At 42.3% G+C, this 17,215-nt stretch overlaps 6 protein-coding genes across 6 annotated transcripts; 2 read left to right on the top strand and 4 right to left on the bottom strand.

Annotated features, from left to right (window-relative positions):
- The first annotated feature begins 279 nt into the window (after positions 1 to 279).
- Positions 280 to 2,707, top strand: BKA78DRAFT_320269 (uncharacterized protein). Its single transcript, XM_066888937.1, has 4 exons — positions 280 to 671; positions 729 to 1,331; positions 1,383 to 1,598; positions 1,644 to 2,707. Exons 1-4 carry the CDS (start codon positions 312 to 314, stop codon positions 2,673 to 2,675), a joined length of 2,211 nt encoding a protein of 736 aa, XP_066741875.1. The 5' UTR covers positions 280 to 311; the 3' UTR covers positions 2,676 to 2,707.
- A 1,379-nt stretch (positions 2,708 to 4,086) lies between these two features.
- BKA78DRAFT_227122 (uncharacterized protein) lies at positions 4,087 to 4,431 on the bottom strand (the record flags this gene model as incomplete). The annotated part of the gene is made up of 1 exon (XM_066883701.1): positions 4,087 to 4,431. A coding segment is annotated over one exon (345 nt), but the record flags the coding sequence as incomplete, so codon positions are not given.
- Positions 4,432 to 4,654: 223 nt separating this feature from the next.
- Positions 4,655 to 5,512, bottom strand: BKA78DRAFT_174813 (uncharacterized protein). The gene is made up of 2 exons (XM_066883310.1): positions 5,310 to 5,512; positions 4,655 to 5,255 (listed from the first exon to the last, which is right to left on the bottom strand). Exons 1-2 carry the CDS (start codon positions 5,424 to 5,426, stop codon positions 4,761 to 4,763), a joined length of 612 nt encoding a protein of 203 aa, XP_066741873.1. The 5' UTR covers positions 5,427 to 5,512; the 3' UTR covers positions 4,655 to 4,760.
- Positions 5,513 to 5,893: 381 nt separating this feature from the next.
- BKA78DRAFT_320264 (uncharacterized protein) lies at positions 5,894 to 7,078 on the bottom strand. Its single transcript, XM_066888936.1, has 4 exons — positions 6,934 to 7,078; positions 6,850 to 6,868; positions 6,691 to 6,784; positions 5,894 to 6,624 (listed from the first exon to the last, which is right to left on the bottom strand). Exons 1-4 carry the CDS (start codon positions 6,950 to 6,952, stop codon positions 6,295 to 6,297), a joined length of 462 nt encoding a protein of 153 aa, XP_066741872.1. The 5' UTR covers positions 6,953 to 7,078; the 3' UTR covers positions 5,894 to 6,294.
- Positions 7,079 to 7,199: 121 nt separating this feature from the next.
- On the top strand, positions 7,200 to 8,176 carry BKA78DRAFT_320262 (kinetochore protein-like protein spc24). The gene is made up of 3 exons (XM_066888935.1): positions 7,200 to 7,287; positions 7,341 to 7,735; positions 7,790 to 8,176. The coding sequence occupies exons 1-3, from the start codon at positions 7,261 to 7,263 to the stop codon at positions 7,962 to 7,964; spliced, it is 597 nt and encodes a 198-aa protein (XP_066741871.1). The 5' UTR covers positions 7,200 to 7,260; the 3' UTR covers positions 7,965 to 8,176.
- Positions 8,177 to 8,607: 431 nt separating this feature from the next.
- Positions 8,608 to 9,379, bottom strand: BKA78DRAFT_345525 (ribonuclease H-like domain-containing protein; the record flags this gene model as incomplete). The annotated part of the gene is made up of 1 exon (XM_066890493.1): positions 8,608 to 9,379. The coding sequence occupies one exon, from the start codon at positions 9,377 to 9,379 to the stop codon at positions 8,699 to 8,701; it is 681 nt and encodes a 226-aa protein (XP_066741870.1). The 3' UTR covers positions 8,608 to 8,698.
- Between the last annotated feature and the right edge of the window lie 7,836 nt (positions 9,380 to 17,215).

Below are 17,215 nucleotides of genomic sequence, written 5' to 3'. Positions count from 1 at the left end.
GCCAAGCTGATATGCGGCGCGGATAATGCGCTGGGCGGGCCGACGGTCGCGGCGGTGGATGGAGTCCCAGGGAAAGGCGCAAAAAACGGGCGCCGCGGGAGGATATTCAATGGCGCCAGCAGGAGAGGTTGATACGGTACGGAGCAGTGTCGAGAGTGAGAGTGAGAGACGAGCGGAGCCTGATTTACGTCAAGCTGCGCGCCAAGGCTGAGGGCGACTACCAGTGAACCAAAGCGGCCGTCGCGTCCACTCGGTCCCGAGCGCATGTGAACGCCGACGACCTGTGCTCTCTCACCAACATCGCAAATGGCATGGCCACCGACGACGACGAGTTCGGCTTTGCCGACGACCTTGACAGCCTTCCCGCAAACACTCTGCGCGACATTGAGGCCCAGGCCTTTCTGTCCACCCAACTGAAAGCCAGTACCCAGAGACCCGCCGCCGACCACGACTCCGACTATGGCTTTGACGACGAGGACGTCATCAACCTCGACGACGTGAATCCACGCGTCCCTGTGGCTCCGCCGCCTGCGCCCACCTATCAGGCTCAGAATGAGAGAGAGCCATTCTACCAACACCGTCTGAACAGGCACGCTGGCATTAGCCATGCAACGCCGGCCCCAGCGCAAACTCCCCGAGAATCTGGCGGCATCGACGACGCTTTGCTCAAGGTTAGACTCTGCAGCTTCGTCGTCACTCGTTCGGATTACATTACTGACCACTGGTAGCTTCGACGAGAACAAGCCATCCTTGAACGAGACCGCAATGCCTTTCGAGACCAGGCCCAAGCCAAAGCCGGAGAGGCCTCAATCATCCGGAGCAATTACGAGAAACTCGTGAAAGAGTACAACCTCAAAGACAGTAATAGAGAGAAGGCATATGCCGAAGAGCGTGCGAGGTACCTTGCACAAGTCAAGGACCTGGAGAGAAGATTGGAACATGTCAACGCTGCAAACCAATTCCTAGAAAACGATATCAAGCAAGAGGCAGGCAAGTCAAGGCAGAAAACTCGTACATTGAAAGATGGGTCGGGCAATGCGAGCAAGGGTCCAGCTGGTCTAGCGACTCCTAGGAAGAACAAGACGGCCTATGTTGGCGATGGCTTCGACGACGGAGATATGATAATGGTTTCGCCAAGCAAGCCCCGGTCTAAACAATCAACACCAAAACAAGGCTCCAAGAGAAAGCGCACAGTCGGCGAAAGCCCTGGGAAGCCGTTGCCACTCTCAGAGAATGCTTTGACAAAAAGCTTGGATTCTCCGAGTATACAGGAGCCAGAGTCACACGACAATATACTGGTCGAGTTCGAAAAGGACGATGATAAGTTTCGGGTAGGTTTATCCTCCAGAGCCACATCATTGTTACTGTACTTACCAATCCAGTTCCTCAAAAGGCTCTTGAATCATAGGAATCCAAAGTTCGGCAGCCGATTCCTAGAGACCATGGCCACCTTTGCCCTGCCGTCGAATCAAAATCAACCACTCTCGTCTATGATCTATGATGGGCTGGCGCTTCATCGCAGCGATTTGCAAGATCTTCAAACTCACGTTTGCTGCATCTTGGCTTCCATTTGGGAGAAGTGTGTACAAGAATTATATGTAAGCCTCCTTGTGAATCATGATTATCGCGCTCTGACTCTTCAGTATTCACCAATTGCACCTCTGATCGACGTCATACTCTTCATACTTGCCTTTGAGCCGCTTCAAAAGGCGGTCGGGCTCGCGGAGACATTGGTACCTCTCGTTATCAACTCGACCAAGGCTTCCCTCGACTCCGAAAGTGGGCCTTCGCATGAGGAAACCACGATTTCGAGCTGCCTCTCCCTTCTTTTATTTCTAACCCGCAACGCCGCGCAAACAGAAGAAACGGTAGCGACTGTCTGGAAGCTCATTCCCCACGACTTTCCACTACTGGTTTTGAATTTGCGGCGACCTCGGCCTCTCCATGACCTTGACATGATGCTCAGGATTCTGGCCACTAGTAATACTTCAATCTCTTTCGGTCCAATTGCATTCGTGTCTACTTCAGAGACACAAGCGTATGCATCAAAGCTCCTAGACTACCTCGTTATCCTCCTCACGAATCGCGGGACCTCAGCCGTGCAACGATCGATGTCCAAGGAAGGACTCATTCGCCTTCGTCTCTCCTTGCTCCAGACATTTTCCGCCATGATTGCCTCGCCGGCCGGATCCAGATCATTGGCCCTGCATCCTCTCTTCGTTGGAAACCTCATTTTACTTTTGAATGATTCCCTTGATGGTCTCTATGTGACCACGCCAGGGATACCTATCCGCGAGACTTTCGTCAACATCGTCAACCTGGCGACACGGGTACTATACACCCTGGTTACGAGCGAAAATACCAAGCATCTCATCGATCGGCGGGCGAAGCTGGCGGCCGTGCCTGGTGCTGGCCACAAACATCTTGTTGGTCTAACACGCCTTGCGTTTCTTGAACTCGATGAAAACGAACCCGACGCCTCTGCCACCAGTCTCCCCGGAGATGCAGACGAGGGACCCAGCGTGTTTAGTCGATGGAACCTGGGCTCGGTTCTCGAATTCGGTATCGAGCCGGAGGTTAGCGACATGGCTCACGCCATCCTTGACGAGTTTTTAAGTCCTGAAGAGGGCGAGATATTGGTGCGCGTTTTCAGCTCTGGCAAGAGCGCTGTTTAAGCATGAGAGCGCTTGTCAGGGCAAGATGGGGGGGGGGGGGGGGGGGGGGGGGGGTAATTGGTTGGTTTTCTTTGCGCTGGGAGGAATTCATATTGGACATGGAAATAAGATACCCTATCAGTCAGGCATGAACTATCAGAGTCAAGTGGGAGTGCATTGTAGGTAATTATCGACATGAAGAGACCTGACCCATTTGAGCAAGCTGCCATCAGCCGAAATGCGCCCATGGCCAGAAACCGCAATCCTATACGTGCCCGCGGTATAATTTACAATTTGGCGCCATCTTCCCTATACAATTCCCATGGTCATTCCTTCATCGACTTCGTATCAAGCTGGGGCTTCATTCGCCAAACGCCTAACGAGTATGAGCCAGGAAAAGTAGGACTCGTAACCAACTTGCGTGGATCGCCACCCACTATAATACAAGGTCCTTTCGCGTGGAGGATCGAGGGAGAAAAACAATGAAATGGGACCATACAGGAAGGTATTGGAGAACTTCAATAGGTAGAATCAAAACTCTAGGGAAGACTGCGCTGACGTTTACCAACCCCAAGACTCATAAGACGCAGGCTTTCGAGGGTCTCCAACGCGGTTTAGTCCTCCACGCCTGCAGAAGGGTCTCAAAGGAGCGAATCCGGAACAGACAGAACTCGAGGGGTTTTGCTTTGTCCCTATTGGACTTATATAAGTGCTGGCGCGGCTTCGAAAGAGAAACCACAGATCCCTAAACAGGGTAGAGCCGCATCAATCCGATTGAGCGCCTTTTCAGCTCCATGTTGAGGTTTGTCAGATGCCACTTTTTTATGGGACCTCTAGCAAGAGCTCAAGCCTTTCATCGAAAGAAGCTTCTGAGTCTGTCGCCAACGCTTTGCCTCTCCGCCCTGAGAGTGTGGTTAGGAACTGCGTTGGGCGCTAAGCTGTGGCCGACAAGCCTAGCCATTTGGCCGAGGCTGCTCCTCCTTCTGCGCTGGCCTGGAGCGGACGTCGTTGGCGGCATGGATGAAAAGCCGAGAAGATGAGGCTGGCCCGTGGCATAGACTGCATGGGTCTCATAGGCAAAAGGCGTACGCATCGTGTCCGGAAATGTGTCGTGATGAAGAGTCCTTTGAAGATCAAACAGGTCCATCGGGTGGACGTGTCCAGCTGAGAAAAACGTGTGATGAGTACGGAGAGGAACGACGTTGGGGTGATGACGAATGTTACCAAAGGCTGCAGCGTCGAAAGCTCCTGGCATGTGCAGGCCACCGTTGTCACGAGTTCCTGACTGCGGCATGTTGCTGGTTCCACTACGAGCGTTGTTGCCGGAGTTGGGGCTGCCGCCGGTGGATGGGCCAGAGCCGGAGCCTGAAGAAGATCCTTGGCCACCAGTGGGTCCTCGTTCTCCTCCGTTGCCAGTGCCTTCTTTGCTTTCAACGCCTTTTCGACAATGTGGACATGTATCGTGCTCGCGCAACCAAGCGGCGATGCAGGAGTTGTGGAACCAGTGGCCACATGGAAGGACGGCCACCTCTTCACCGATCAGGACGGTCTCAATGCAGATGCTGCATTCCCCCTTCAGTTCGCTGTCAGGGAAGTCTTCTGACACTTCTTTTCCTCCAACCATGTCTCGGGTAAGGCTCTTCTTGGGTAGAGCAGCAATCGTGGCTTCGGATGCAGGTCCAGGGGCATCGCCGGAGACGTGTTGCTCCATCAGCTGGCTCATGATTCGGTCAAAGTCTTCTTCGTCGGCGAAATCGCCTGGCGGTTGGCCAAGCAATCTGGCGAACAGTCTCGTGAACGCAGGACCGGGACGGCCATTATCGCCTTCGTTGCCGGGGTCAAGAGCTGGTCCGCTGAGGATGCCGGCGATGACTCTTTGGTACTGGTCAGCCATGTCTGGGTCGTTCAATTCTGCATGAATGATTTCCTCATCTAGAGGGTGGAGTTGTCCCCCCGCCAGCAGTCTCTCCAAGACTGTATCGTCCCTGCCATCACCTTGGGGTCTAAGAAGAAAAAGAAAGGTTGTCAAAATGAAGGGAAAGGAAGACAAAAGGTTGGGGACCACGACAAAGTTGAGGCTGGGAGGTGACAGAATAGAGCGTGGACTTACTGGTGAAGGTTGTCAAAGGGCACAACATGAGGTCCTGGATTATTCGCATCTCTTGGGAAAAGCTGCGCAGATGAAGTGTAGGTCATGCGTGGTCCGTCTCTCGTCGCATTCTCTTCTGGGCTAGTAGAACGACCGCGGTTGGCTTCTCCTGCTTGCTGTGTACCCTGGTTTGCCTGCGGCATGCGGAGTGAGCCGCCGGTAATGTTTTCCATCATGCTGACAAAATTGCTGAGCAAAGGGTCCGGCCCCATTTGATCGCCGCCACGGCCAGCGCCAGGACGTCCATCGATAGATGTGGTCCATGTTCCAGTGATGGAGTAGCTGTTTGGACCGCTTCGGCGAAGTCGGAAGCCGTTGCCAAAGTCGTGAGGGCCAGGAGCTTGTTCTTCGGGATCGGGCACAGCCCAAGGATTGTGAGCATCCAGGTCTTCGTCATCATCCAGGCTATCATGGGCAAGGTGGTCATCGCGGGGGTCGTGGTCGGCTTCAATCTACGCATGGCATTATGAACGGTGCTGGGCGAGCATTTGGCACTTTGGACTTACAATTTCAGTGAACTCGGAGTTGCAGGAAGGACAGGTCAAGCCGTGCTCATCGCGGTACCACTCGTTTTGGCACTCGTGACAGAATACCATGTCACGGGCGCCTTGTTGCTGGTCCATGGTGGACGGGGAATCACCGCGAAGGTCGACTGTGCGCAGTTGCAGGTAGTGTGGCCTCGGAATCTGCGATGTAGACGGTCGCAAATGTTGCCCAAGCAATGGGCCGTCGGCACAGGGCCGATGAGAGCGATGTTGCTGAGCGGAAGTGTGATATGCGCGCTTTCCGGCAGGTCTCAGGAAGGCTGATGACGGAGAGAGCTAATCAGAAGATAGGTAGGTTGGTAGGGTATGACCGTGTTCACGTCATGCGCCGGTGCCAAGGCGGGGTCGTGGAAAACGCGAGCTGCTGTCGCAAGAATCAAGCAGTGGCGAGAACAAAGTCGGTCAATGCAGAGCTGTGGGAGTGAAGGAGAAGAAGAAGCGCAGGCGCGCAGAAGATAGAATGAAGAGAGAGGGTTGTTGAAAGACCAACAGTTGGTGACAAACCAACAAGAGGTGCTCCGCGGGCATTTACGCTTTGCCGAGACGGCACGAGTCATGACTGGAGCTAGCTAGCAACCCTGCCGGGCGTCATGACCTCACACTGCTGTTGCTGTGGTCTAGGTGCTTCTAAAAACAATAGTGGTATCGAGAGCAGCTAACAAGGCCTTTGACTCACAGCCAAATACTGTTCTTTTTGAGAATCAATCAGGACACCATGAAACGCTTCATCTTGTCCAAGAAATTGTCCAACCCACCTCTACCCACCCCGCGCCTTTCACATCCTACCGAAACATGGCCTGCTATCAAAGCATGGGGGCCCAGCAACCCTCAGTATATTATGTACAATCCACCAGCTACGAGACTGACTGCCTTGTTTGGCACTTCAAAAGATCACAGGATGTGTGGCGCGAGAGCTTCTTTGCACTACCGGAATGCTACTGGACCCTCACCTCTTCCTTGCACCCCTGATGAGCAGGCTTCCTACTACGCCAGCTGCAACAGCAATTCCACTGACTATCGCAACACCCATCAGACCTTCCTTTGCCACTCGATCATCGATCAAGCTTTTGAGGCTACCGGCTTGGAGGTTGGCCGGCTCCAAGTCAAGTAGCAGGTCATTGTAGCGGCGGGCTTCGGCATAGTTTCCCAGTTTATAGTTTCCCAAAGCAAGATAATACAGGCATTCTCGGCGGCGTTCGGGGCTGTTGCGGAAGATCTCTGAGAGCAGACGAACGCCCTCTTGCTGCTCGGAGCGTTGAGTCGACTTTATCAATCCCTGGTGAGGGTCAGTAAGGTCTCTGGTTGCGGTGACTTGCCCAGATCAAGCTGGAACGCGCCATACCCAAGCGTAGTTGAACTTGGTCTGTATGCCGACGTAGTCGCCCTCCTTCTCATATTGAGCGCGGAGCACTTGGAGCTCCTCCGGTTTGAGGGGACTTGATGGCAGGCATGTCAGCGACAACATGTTCCCAGGCAAAAGTCGGGTCTCGAAATCCCTCACCTCTCCGCATCGGCAGCATCTGTCGTTTGTTAGCGCGTTGCTCGAAACCTGCGGCTGGCTCTTGCGGGGTGGCCAAAGGCTTACAGGGCAGCGATGGCGACATGGTTCGGCGGCTAACACACTATGCTCGATCTTCGTCCTGTCGGCTGGGTTGGACGGCAACTCGTAATTGAATAAGGCAGCGTAAGAAGAGGTTTTTGTTGTTGTGAGAGATGCGGAGGAGGACGTGGGATAGGTTGCTCCGGATGTTCCCTGCTTCGTGACGTACCGGGGCGCTTTCACCGCCTTCGCACGTGCCACAGGCGCGCTAACACCCAAAATGACAAAACGTCAACAGACCAAAGCCGGCCACAGCAACACTGCCTGACCCTCCATCGCATCGACAAAGCCTTCGACTACACCGTCGCCAAAATGCTTCTTGACGAAGATCCTGCAACTGTAAGTCTTTGCGCCCGCAGGTTATCTGCTTGCACAATCTCACCAAGTTCCAGCTCATCCATCAATGCGCATCCAACTTCAACATTGCGCCCGACCGCTCCGCCCTTTCGCGAATCACCACATCGCAGTTCCATCTCAGCGCTTTTCGACAACATCACCTCCAAGACCAGCAAACAACGCTGCAAGCACTCTCGCGCAAGCTCTCTGCGCTCCAGTCGCAGCAAAATCTTGCCGCGGCCCAGCACAACCCCGGCGAACATGCCTCGGAAATTTTGCGACTTGACACGGAGAAGTTTCGGGTCGCAAAACAGGTCAATGACCTGGAGATAGAGGAGGAAAGGCTCAGCCAGGAGCTGGAAAGACTCAAGGGCGAACTGGAAGATGTCGAAGCACAGGGTGTTGAGGGTGGCGAGCGCAAGGTCGACCTTGCAGAAGAAGATGCTGTAGTGTGCGTTGATGCATGGCTCATCGTGAGTGTCAATTTACTGACTGCGCTATACAGGCTCAAATTGAGGGCCTACCGCTCTCTCGGCATCGACGTCGAGGCCGATCCCACTACAGGCAATTACAACAAAGCAGTCATCCGCAACGCCGCAAAGGGAGACGTTCACGTTGTCAATATTGATCCCAAGTTCTCGCGCTTCTTTTACGCAAAATACTTTTGGGACACCATGTAGGCGCAGAAGCCGTGGTTATCAATGGGCTTGCTTGGTTTGGGGCGTTGCGGTGCAATCGGGCGTTCTGCACAACACATGGATTTGGAACGGGACTTGGGTCGATACCAGTTTTCAACGAGCGACAATTTATTTTCTTTTGGCCATGCCTGAAACGACAGTCATCGCTGAATCTTGTAGTGCCGGATACCGAATCAAAGGGCTCATCTCTAAAACGACAGTGGTTTTTACGATATCCTCAGTACCGAATGCAGAACCCTTTCAGCGACGCCGGCCCCACCACCAAACATCCTGCCAAATACAATCTCATCGCCCAGAAAATCGCGTCAGACGAAAAGAAGAAACATGCAACACCTCTGCGTTAGCCAGGCGACGTCTTCTTTCAAGACGAGGCCTGTTTCCAGCTGACACCGCGGGGAGGTGCAGATTTGCCAGCCAAAAAGCAACCCCAAACGCCTTAACTCCTTCCCTTTTTTTTCTCTTTTTTTTCTTTTTTGCTTTTAAGTACTTTGAATCATGATTCGGAACAGAGTCTTTAAAGCACTAATGAAACCTCCACCAATACAGAGATGACGTTTTTTGCGGGTTTCTTTTTTCGTTTTTATTTTTTTTTTTTTTTTGCAGCAAACACAGACAAAAAAGACAACACGAGCAAGAGGCGGATGCATGGGCTGATATAATCATTTACTGCGTCCCGTTCAGACTGGTCTTGGGCGAGAGCTTTTGCATGTCTTACCCTAAAGAGACTCGTAATTGTCAAGGGCAAGGTTTGCAAGCTCGTCGGCACGTTGGTTTTGCTCTCGCGGCACAAGCCAGAATAGGACCACGATACCTTCCTGTTCGAGATCTCTGATGTGATCGTCCAGGCTTTGGAAGAGGCTACGGTGGACGATTAGGCGGCCTGTCGAGCCCGTCCAACCGTTGCTCTTCCATTTGTGAATCCATTCGGTAGCGCCTCGCACGAGGTACTCGGAATCAACCTTTACGACAACCTGCTCTATGCCCTCCAGCTCCTCTCCGGGTCTGATCAAGCGCTTCACTGCTTTGAGTGCCTTGATGCCGCTCGTGAGTTCGGCGCGCTGGCTCGTCGGAGTCGCTGTGTCGGGCAACAAGTGCGCCTCATTGTGGGGGGACGAAGCAGAGAAGAAGACAGCCCAACTTGCGACCGCGTCGGGTTGGCCGTTCCTTCGACAAGCGCCGTCAACGGAGATCAGGACGGACTTGTAGTGGAATGCGACAGCGCCGCGACCGAAACGTTGCTCGTGGCAGGGCGCGTAGATGTAGGAATGACCACCGCGGTCAACCTCATAATGTTCGATGCTAATTCGCGTTTTCTGAGAGGTTCGAGAGCGGAAGAGCGCCCGGCGTGGGAGAGGATCACAGACCCCATCATCTAGATTATGTCCGTTGTATCGCATAATACCTAGAGGATAGGGCTGTACTAGTAGTAGTTAGCTAAATAATATTTAGAGAGTAGCTATATCTAATAATAAAGCTAACCTAGGCTAGTATTAGAGAGAATAAAGTAGGTAAAGAGGGAAAGAGAAAGGAAAAAGAAGAAAAGAGGCACTTTATATAGACCTCTTAGAAATTAAGCTTTATTTCTAAAACACTAAGTGTTTTAGGATGTTTAGCCTAAAAAGATATCTATTAGGGTTCTATAGCTAGCTATAGTATTAGCTTAAGTATATTATTACTAGAGGCATAAAAATTCATTAACTAACTTTTTTAACCACCGATTTTCTTGCCAAGACTAGTACTATATAACTTAGTAAGGTTAATATACCTATCCTACTAACTTTTACCTTGATTATAGTACGCGCTATTGTGCTATAAGGGGTTAAAGTAGGGAGGAAAGGGGTATAACCTTTATACCCCCTATAACTCTACTAATATCTATCTAATTAACATAAGACTAAGTTTATTTAAACTAGAAGTATTAGTTCTACTAGATCTAATACTTATATTATAGAAAAATATTAGGAATTAAGGTAGAAAAAGGTAAAATAAGTTTCTATAGCTTTCTATAAAGCCCCTATTATATAAGTAGAGCTATATAAGCTATACCTTAATCTAACCTTATATTATATAATATCTCTTAAACCTTATCTAATTAGGATGTAAAAAATACTATTTTATTTATCTAGGTATAATAAATCTAATAGTATAGTTAGATATTTTTTATATTACTATCCTACCCCTAAAAAACCTAAAAAACCCTCTAAAAATTAGAAAATAAAATAAAAACTACCTACTTTACTAGTTCTCTAAGTAGCTAGCTCCTAGCAAGTAATACTATAGTTTATTTATAGCTTAGTTTATATAAAATAAAAGCTAGTATTTTCTTTATAGTCTATATAAGTCTTTTCTAATTTTTCCCCCTAATTTTTCTACCCTTTATAGAAAGAGCTAGGAAAAAATGCCTAAAACACCCCCTAATCCACCCCCTAATATTAGGGTAGGAGAACTAATAGAAGCTAAGCTTAAATAAGTTAATACTATTTAAACTTAGCTAATTCTAATTAAAAACTAAGCTAAGAATAGTAGTTTTATAGCTACTACTCCTAAACTTATATCTAAAAATTTTTAATACTAAGCTAGGACTAAAAGGCTATTTAGTAGACCTAAGTATAGACTAGGAGCTAAGTAAAAGCTTAATAATTGAACTAGCTAGGACTAGACTAGCTAGGACTACCTTCTTTAGGCTAGGTCCCTACTTATTAAGGTAGTAGATATAGTTTCTACTACCTAGTAGACCTAAATTCTTAATTTTCTAGGACTCTTCTAGGAGTTCCTAGAAAAAGGCATAATTTAAACTATAGGATTAATATTATCTAGATCTATACTAGACCTTAAAAATATAGTTAAAACCCTTAGAAATAAGGTAGGAAACCTTATAAAGTAAAGTAGGCTATAAAGTATCTCTTTAGTAAAAGTAATACAACCTACCTCCTAATTTAAAAATTCCTTACCCCCCTAGTAGATATCTAATTAAAATAAGAAAAATACTACTAGTTAGGCTAGTCTAACCTAAGATACTAATATAAAAAAACCTAGAGATTTCTAATTAGTAGCCAAGAAAAACAAAAATATAGTAAAATATAGTAATAAGGCTAATTTTATAGGTTCTCTAAATTAAACTAGAAAAATTCTACTAATATCCTAATAGAAGTATCTAGTCCTAACACTATTAGCTACAACTTTTAGGACCCCTATAGTAAGGGATATAAGGGATAAATTTAATTCTATATTTATAGATAAGGGGTATACTAGCCTAGTTATATCCCTTATTACTAAGTCCTAGACTAAAAAGTTAATTATATTAACTATAACTAATAAATATAATTCCAATTTTCTACTAGAAAAGAAGGAATTATAGGAAAAAATCCTACCTATTACTAAGGCCTAAAAGGATAAATCTTAGTATAAGGTAGTTATCTATAGGATTCCTATTAAGGAATTTAATATAGAGAAAGGCCTAGCCCTAATCTATAAGGAGATCAAGACCTATAATAGTTTAAATACTATAGGTACCCCCTTTTAGCTTACTTCTACTATAAAAAGGGAAACCTAGGAAAATAGCTCCCTAGTTGTATCCTTTATAATAGAAGAAGAATTTAAGAAAGCTCTATCCTCTAAGCTTAATATAGTAGGATTAAGCCTTAGGACTAAAAAATTAGTTATTATACCTAAAACTTATAGGTATAAGAACTACTAATAATTTAGATACCTAGAAAATAGGTATAAAAGGGAACTAGTATATAGGGTGTACTCTAACTACTACCCTACCCCTTAATACTATTATGGGACTACTAGTTATAAAAAAGAATAAAAATATAGCTATTTAAGTCCTAAATATATAAATTATAGTAATGCCTATAAGGCTAGCTATAAAAAATATCCTAAATTCCTAGAAATTAAATATAGCACCTAATAGGTATTAGGGAATTAAAGGTATTATAAATAAATCTTAATAAGAGCTACTTAGCTACTAAAAGCGCCTTAGAAATAGCTATTAATCTAGATATTAACCTTATATTTATATAAGAGCCATATCTAATTAATAGTAATAATACCTAAAATTACCTAAACTTATAGTCTATTAATTACGCTTCCTTTAGTTCAATTCTCCTAGTATTAGAAAATCCTATAGTTTACCCTAGAGTATTAATATATAAGAGATAGTTACTAGCTCTTAAAATTAATCCTAGGGAGGATATTATTAAAGACCCTAACCTACTAGTCATTAATATTATAGGCCTTAGCTTTCTACTAAGAGTCTTAAATATATATAACTAGAAAGGTTAATTAAATAATTAAGAAACAATAGTTAGAGAGATCTATAATAAAATTTAAATAGACTCTCCTACTATAGTACTTAGGGACTTTAATTCCTACTACCCTTAGTAGGATCCCTATAACCCTAAATCCCCTAATTTAGAAAGGTTAGTAGATTAGTTAGAATCTAATAGATTAACTCTGATAAATACTATAGGTGAGGGTACTTTCTATAGGCCTAACCTAGTAAGAGAATCTATATTAGACCTTACCTTTACTATAGAAAATATCTAAGAAAAAATACTAGACTAGTAGACCTTAAAAGATATAGGTTCTAACTATTATAGTATATTCTTTTTAGTTAAAAACTTAGATTCAGATTAAGTAATAAACCCCACCTATATAGAAAGATTTAACCTTAATAAGGTGGACTGGAACAAGTTCCATACTATATTTAATAATTTAGTAGGAGAAAGTAAGATACTATCTCCTACTAATTTATTACACCTTAGTAGAGAGGTTAATCTAATAGAGTTACTAGATTAAAGTAGTTCTATCCTTTAGGAGGGACTAGATAATATAGCTACTAAGCTAAGTAATTTAATTACTCTAGTAGCTAATTCTAGTATACCTAAACTCTCTACTAAGCTTATTTCTAAGCTATAGTGGAATGACAACCTTACTAGATTAAGAAATAAGTATAAAACTATAAAATAAAGCCAAGTCTTATACTTAGATCCTATAAGTATAAGAGCCTGCCTAGTAGCAAGAAATACCTATTTTTAAGCTATAAAAAATACTAAAAGGGAGTATTAGTAAGAGTTTCTTACTAAGAATAATATAAAGTCTATATTTAAAGGCTATGGACTATACTAAGGACAAAAAGGTAGATTAGGGGTATTAGCCAATTCTTTCAAAGAAAAATATTCTATATTTAGGGATATCCTATTCCCTAAGCTCCCTAAAGCTCCCCTACCTATAAAGCACAATTACATGCCTAATAATAGGTGGGATTAGCTAGAATTAGACTTTAAGGAACTTAAATTAGCTTGCTCTATATAAATAAAAGGGAAAATACTAGGTCCTAATACTATAAACTAAGATATTATTATAGCTACCTATAAGGCCTGCCCTAATATATTCTATAGGGTTTTTAGCCTACTATTTAATAGTAGTTATCACCCTAGGTGCTAGAGATAAGCTATAGGCGTAATTTTAAAGAAACCTAGTAAGCTAGACTATACTAGTCCTAAAGCTTATAGGGTAATATCTTTATTAAATTACCTTAGTAAAATTAATAAAAGAATAATAGCTAAAAGGCTTAGATTCTTAGTAGAAAAGATAACTAAACTACTACACCCTAGTTAAATAGGAGGTTATCTTAAAAAGTCTACTATAGATACTATACTACTATTATCTAATATAGTAGAAGAGAATAAGCTATCTAATAGGATAACCTCTATATTATTTCTAGATATAAAAGGTGCTTTTAACTATATCAGCAAGAACTAGCTCCTATCTTTATTAAAGAATAAGGGACTACCTATAAGCCTAATTAGCTAGGTAGATTCTTTCTTAAAAGATAGGCTATTATATCTCTCCTTTAATGGATAAATAGAAGAGTTTAGGCCTATAGAGACTAGAATTCTATAAGGCAGTCCTATATCACCTATTCTATTTCTAATTTATATCTCTAAACTATTCCTATCCTAGGCTATTACCTTTCTCTCCTATATAGATAATATTAGTCTAACTATATTATCTACTAGTGTAAAGAAAAATACTAAAATATTAGAGAGAGAGGCTAGAAACCTATATAAATATAGGGCTAGAATAGGTATTAGCTTTAATCTTACTAAGATAGAGCTTATCTACTTTTCTAGTAATAAAAAGGTAAAGAACTATAGTATAGAACTACCTAATTCTACTATAGTAAAACCTAAAGAGATAGTCCAATAGCTAGGTATCTACTTTAATAATAAACTAAAGTATAAACACCATATTAATACCTTAGTATTAAAGGCTAGATTTACCCTCTATAGGCTCTATAGGCTTACTACTATAGAGCTAGGGATAGGTCCACATACTATACACTAGCTATATATAGCTTATATTACTAGTATAATAGATTATAGCTCCTAGCTATAGTATAAGCCTAGAGCAATAGACTATCTTTTTAAACCCTTAGAAGCCTTATAAAATAAGGCTCTATATAAGATACTAGGGGTTTTTAAGACTAGTCCTATTAGGGTAATAGAAATTAAAGTAGGTATCCTACCTACTAAGGCCTAGCTAAGTACTAGTATAAAAAAATACACACTTAGGGCCTTAAAACTACTAGAAAACCACCCTATTTTAATTAAATTAGGAAGGACTAAGCAAGAATCTATTTTTAAAAATAGGAAATCCACCTAGCTAGAGAGAATTCTTGATAATATAGGGAGTAGGGGACCTCTAGAACCTATATCCTACCTATATTTTCCTCCCTAGGCTAGGAATATTCTATTTTAGTATAGAATTAGTCCTTTACCTAAAGAAGATACTAAGAAGGAATATCTAGACCTTATTAAGGCTAGAAAGTCTAATAATACCACCTCTCTATATATAGATGCCTCTAGTATAACTAGAGGTAAAGGTATAGGAGTAGGCCTTACTATTATCCCTAAAAACTAGGAAGACTATAAGTTAGAAAGCCTAAATATAGGTTTTTCTAACCTAGTCTATAATAGGGAATTAGAGGGTATTATAAGGGTATTTAAATATATAGGTAGAAACGCAAAATAAGGCTAGAAATACTATATATACGCGGATAATTAGGCTGTAATATACTATATTATAAAACCTTCTAATAACCCAGGCTAGTCTTAGCAAATTTAGGCTATAAATATAGCTAAAATAGCTGTAGATAAGGGCGCTACTATCTTATTAGAATAGGTTCCTAGCTATACTAGAATATATAGTAATAAACTTGCTAATAATTTAGCTAAGGAGGCTACTAGTCTAGCTAAGACTAGGGAATACCCTACCTCCTTTACTATATTAGGTATAGAAGTTAAATCCCTAATAAGTATAGAATAGGAGAAGATTATAGGTAAGGCATTAGCTAAACCTATATCTCCTAAGTCTTACTTAAGGTTATTTACTCCTAAACCTTACTATAAACTTAGGATACTAAATAGGACTCCTAGGGAATTAGTATTAGCCTATTATTAGCTAAAGATAGGTTATAGGTATTTTAAATTATACCTATACTATACTAAAAAGGTCAATAATAGTACATATAGGTGTAGTACTCCTAAAGAGACTCCTTTCTACTTACTACTAAGTTATAAGGATTACAAAGAATAAAGAAAAAGGCTTAAAGAAGCTATAAACGCGGATTTAACCTATAAAAATATTTATAAAAATTCTGAAAAAGTTTAAGCTACCCTAGCTTATATAAGAGAAACTAATATTGCTACTAAAAAGTAGCATATTAACTAGGAGTCCCTAGAATAATAGAAAATTTAGTAAATTCTTCCCAAATTTTCTACCCCTTATATTTCCTTTATTAGTGCTTTTTAGTTCCCACTTTTATACTCATTTATACTTCTTACTATAAGGGTTTAGCCTAAATTATCTCACTTTATAATTATTGAAAACACATCCACAATGGAGAACCTATATTTTTATAGGTCAACCTATAAAAGTTAGTAGTTCTATGAAAACTTAAGGTTATAACCTATAATTTTTATAGCACAATATACATAGAGGAAACTCTTGTCTCTTAAACTAAATAAATAAATAAATAAATATTAGCTTTATTATAGGAAGAACGCTCCTAACTTTATACTAGAATGCTACTTATATACGGGGTGCTAGGGTTGAAAGGATAGTAAGCAGATATAGTATTAGTATTAAGCTTTAGAAGGGTGAAATTATAGGAGAATAAGGTAAGTTACTAACTTTTACCTACTATATATGTAAGTCTTTATCCTTATAGGGCTAGTAATATCGGCTTAGTAATTCTTATAGTGATAGGGGGAGTAGTGCCTTGCCTATAGTACTTAATTACTAAGCTTTTCCTTAGAACTATTTAGATAGGGCTAGTTACTAGAGTAGGTAGAGAATATATAGAAGCTAGGTACTAAGTTAGCTATAGCTAATCTATAGTAATTACCTAGTAGGGTAGAGGACTCCTAACCCTAGGGTTAGAAGTTAGGATACTAACTATCTAGCTTACTATAGGTAAAATAGGTAACTATAGCTCTAAGCTAGCTATTAATCTTATTATCTACTACCTTTACTTCTCTCTCTAATTCTTTCTCTATTATACCTTTAAAATTTTCTCTTCTTAAAAGTATGTTAGCTATGCTATTCTTTATACTAGGTATATACTTTATCTTAAAATCCTATATATAAAGCTATCTAATCTACTAATCTATTATACTACCTATTATAGTATGTATCTTCTACCTTAGCTATCTAACTAGGTTATTATAGTTAGCCTCTATAATAAAGTACTAACTATAGAGCTAGGGCTAGAATTATATAATAGTATAGACTAGTATATAGTATTCTTACTTCCCTAAATTATATACCTTCTCTATCCTTACCTATATTCTACTCTTATACCTTACTAGCTTCTTTACTCTATTAACCTCCTATATAAGCACTGCTCCCCAGCCTTTATTATAGCTATTAATAGCTATAATAATATTACTATATATAGTATTAGTATAGTAGATAGAGATAAGTATAGGAGTAGTAGTAATAGTATACTTCAGACTATTAATAGCCTTCACACACTCCTTAGTCTAGATAAAGGGTACATTTTTCTTTATAAGCTTATATAATAGGGTAGCAATAATTGAATAATCTTTAACCTAATACTAGAAGTAGGTAGTTATCCTAAGGAATCCTTATAGTACCTTTAGGTTTAGAGACATATCCTAATTAATAATCTTCTAAATCTTTAACCTTAAAGGTAGGTAACT

The sequence above is a fragment of the Phyllosticta capitalensis genome, assembly GCF_038381095.1.
Source record: "Phyllosticta capitalensis strain CBS 128856 chromosome Unknown BKA78scaffold_8, whole genome shotgun sequence".
NCBI classification, from domain to species: domain Eukaryota; kingdom Fungi; phylum Ascomycota; class Dothideomycetes; order Botryosphaeriales; family Phyllostictaceae; genus Phyllosticta; species Phyllosticta capitalensis.
This window is presented reverse-complemented; position numbering and strand designations above follow the sequence as displayed.

Excerpts from the sequence above, each read along its gene's own strand:
- BKA78DRAFT_320262 (XM_066888935.1), top strand. The coding sequence starts at position 7,261 with ATGCTTCTTGACGAAGATCCTGCAACT. Across the intron at positions 7,288-7,340 it reads TTGACGAAGATCCTGCAACT|CTCATCCATCAATGCGCATC; the intron begins GTAAGTCTTTGC and ends ACCAAGTTCCAG. Across the intron at positions 7,736-7,789 it reads GCAGAAGAAGATGCTGTAGT|GCTCAAATTGAGGGCCTACC; the intron begins GTGCGTTGATGC and ends TGCGCTATACAG.
- BKA78DRAFT_174813 (XM_066883310.1), bottom strand. The coding sequence starts at position 5,426 with ATGGACCAGCAACAAGGCGCCCGTGACATGGTATTCTGTCACGAGTGC. Across the intron at positions 5,256-5,309 it reads ACTCCGAGTTCACTGAAATT|ATTGAAGCCGACCACGACCC; the intron begins GTAAGTCCAAAG and ends TGCCATGCGTAG.
- BKA78DRAFT_320269 (XM_066888937.1), top strand. The coding sequence starts at position 312 with ATGGCCACCGACGACGACGAGTTCGGCTTTGCCGACGACCTTGACAGC. Across the intron at positions 672-728 it reads TCGACGACGCTTTGCTCAAG|CTTCGACGAGAACAAGCCAT; the intron begins GTTAGACTCTGC and ends GACCACTGGTAG. Across the intron at positions 1,332-1,382 it reads AGGACGATGATAAGTTTCGG|TTCCTCAAAAGGCTCTTGAA; the intron begins GTAGGTTTATCC and ends TTACCAATCCAG.
- BKA78DRAFT_320264 (XM_066888936.1), bottom strand. Across the intron at positions 6,625-6,690 it reads CCAAGTTCAACTACGCTTGG|GGATTGATAAAGTCGACTCA; the intron begins GTATGGCGCGTT and ends GACCCTCACCAG.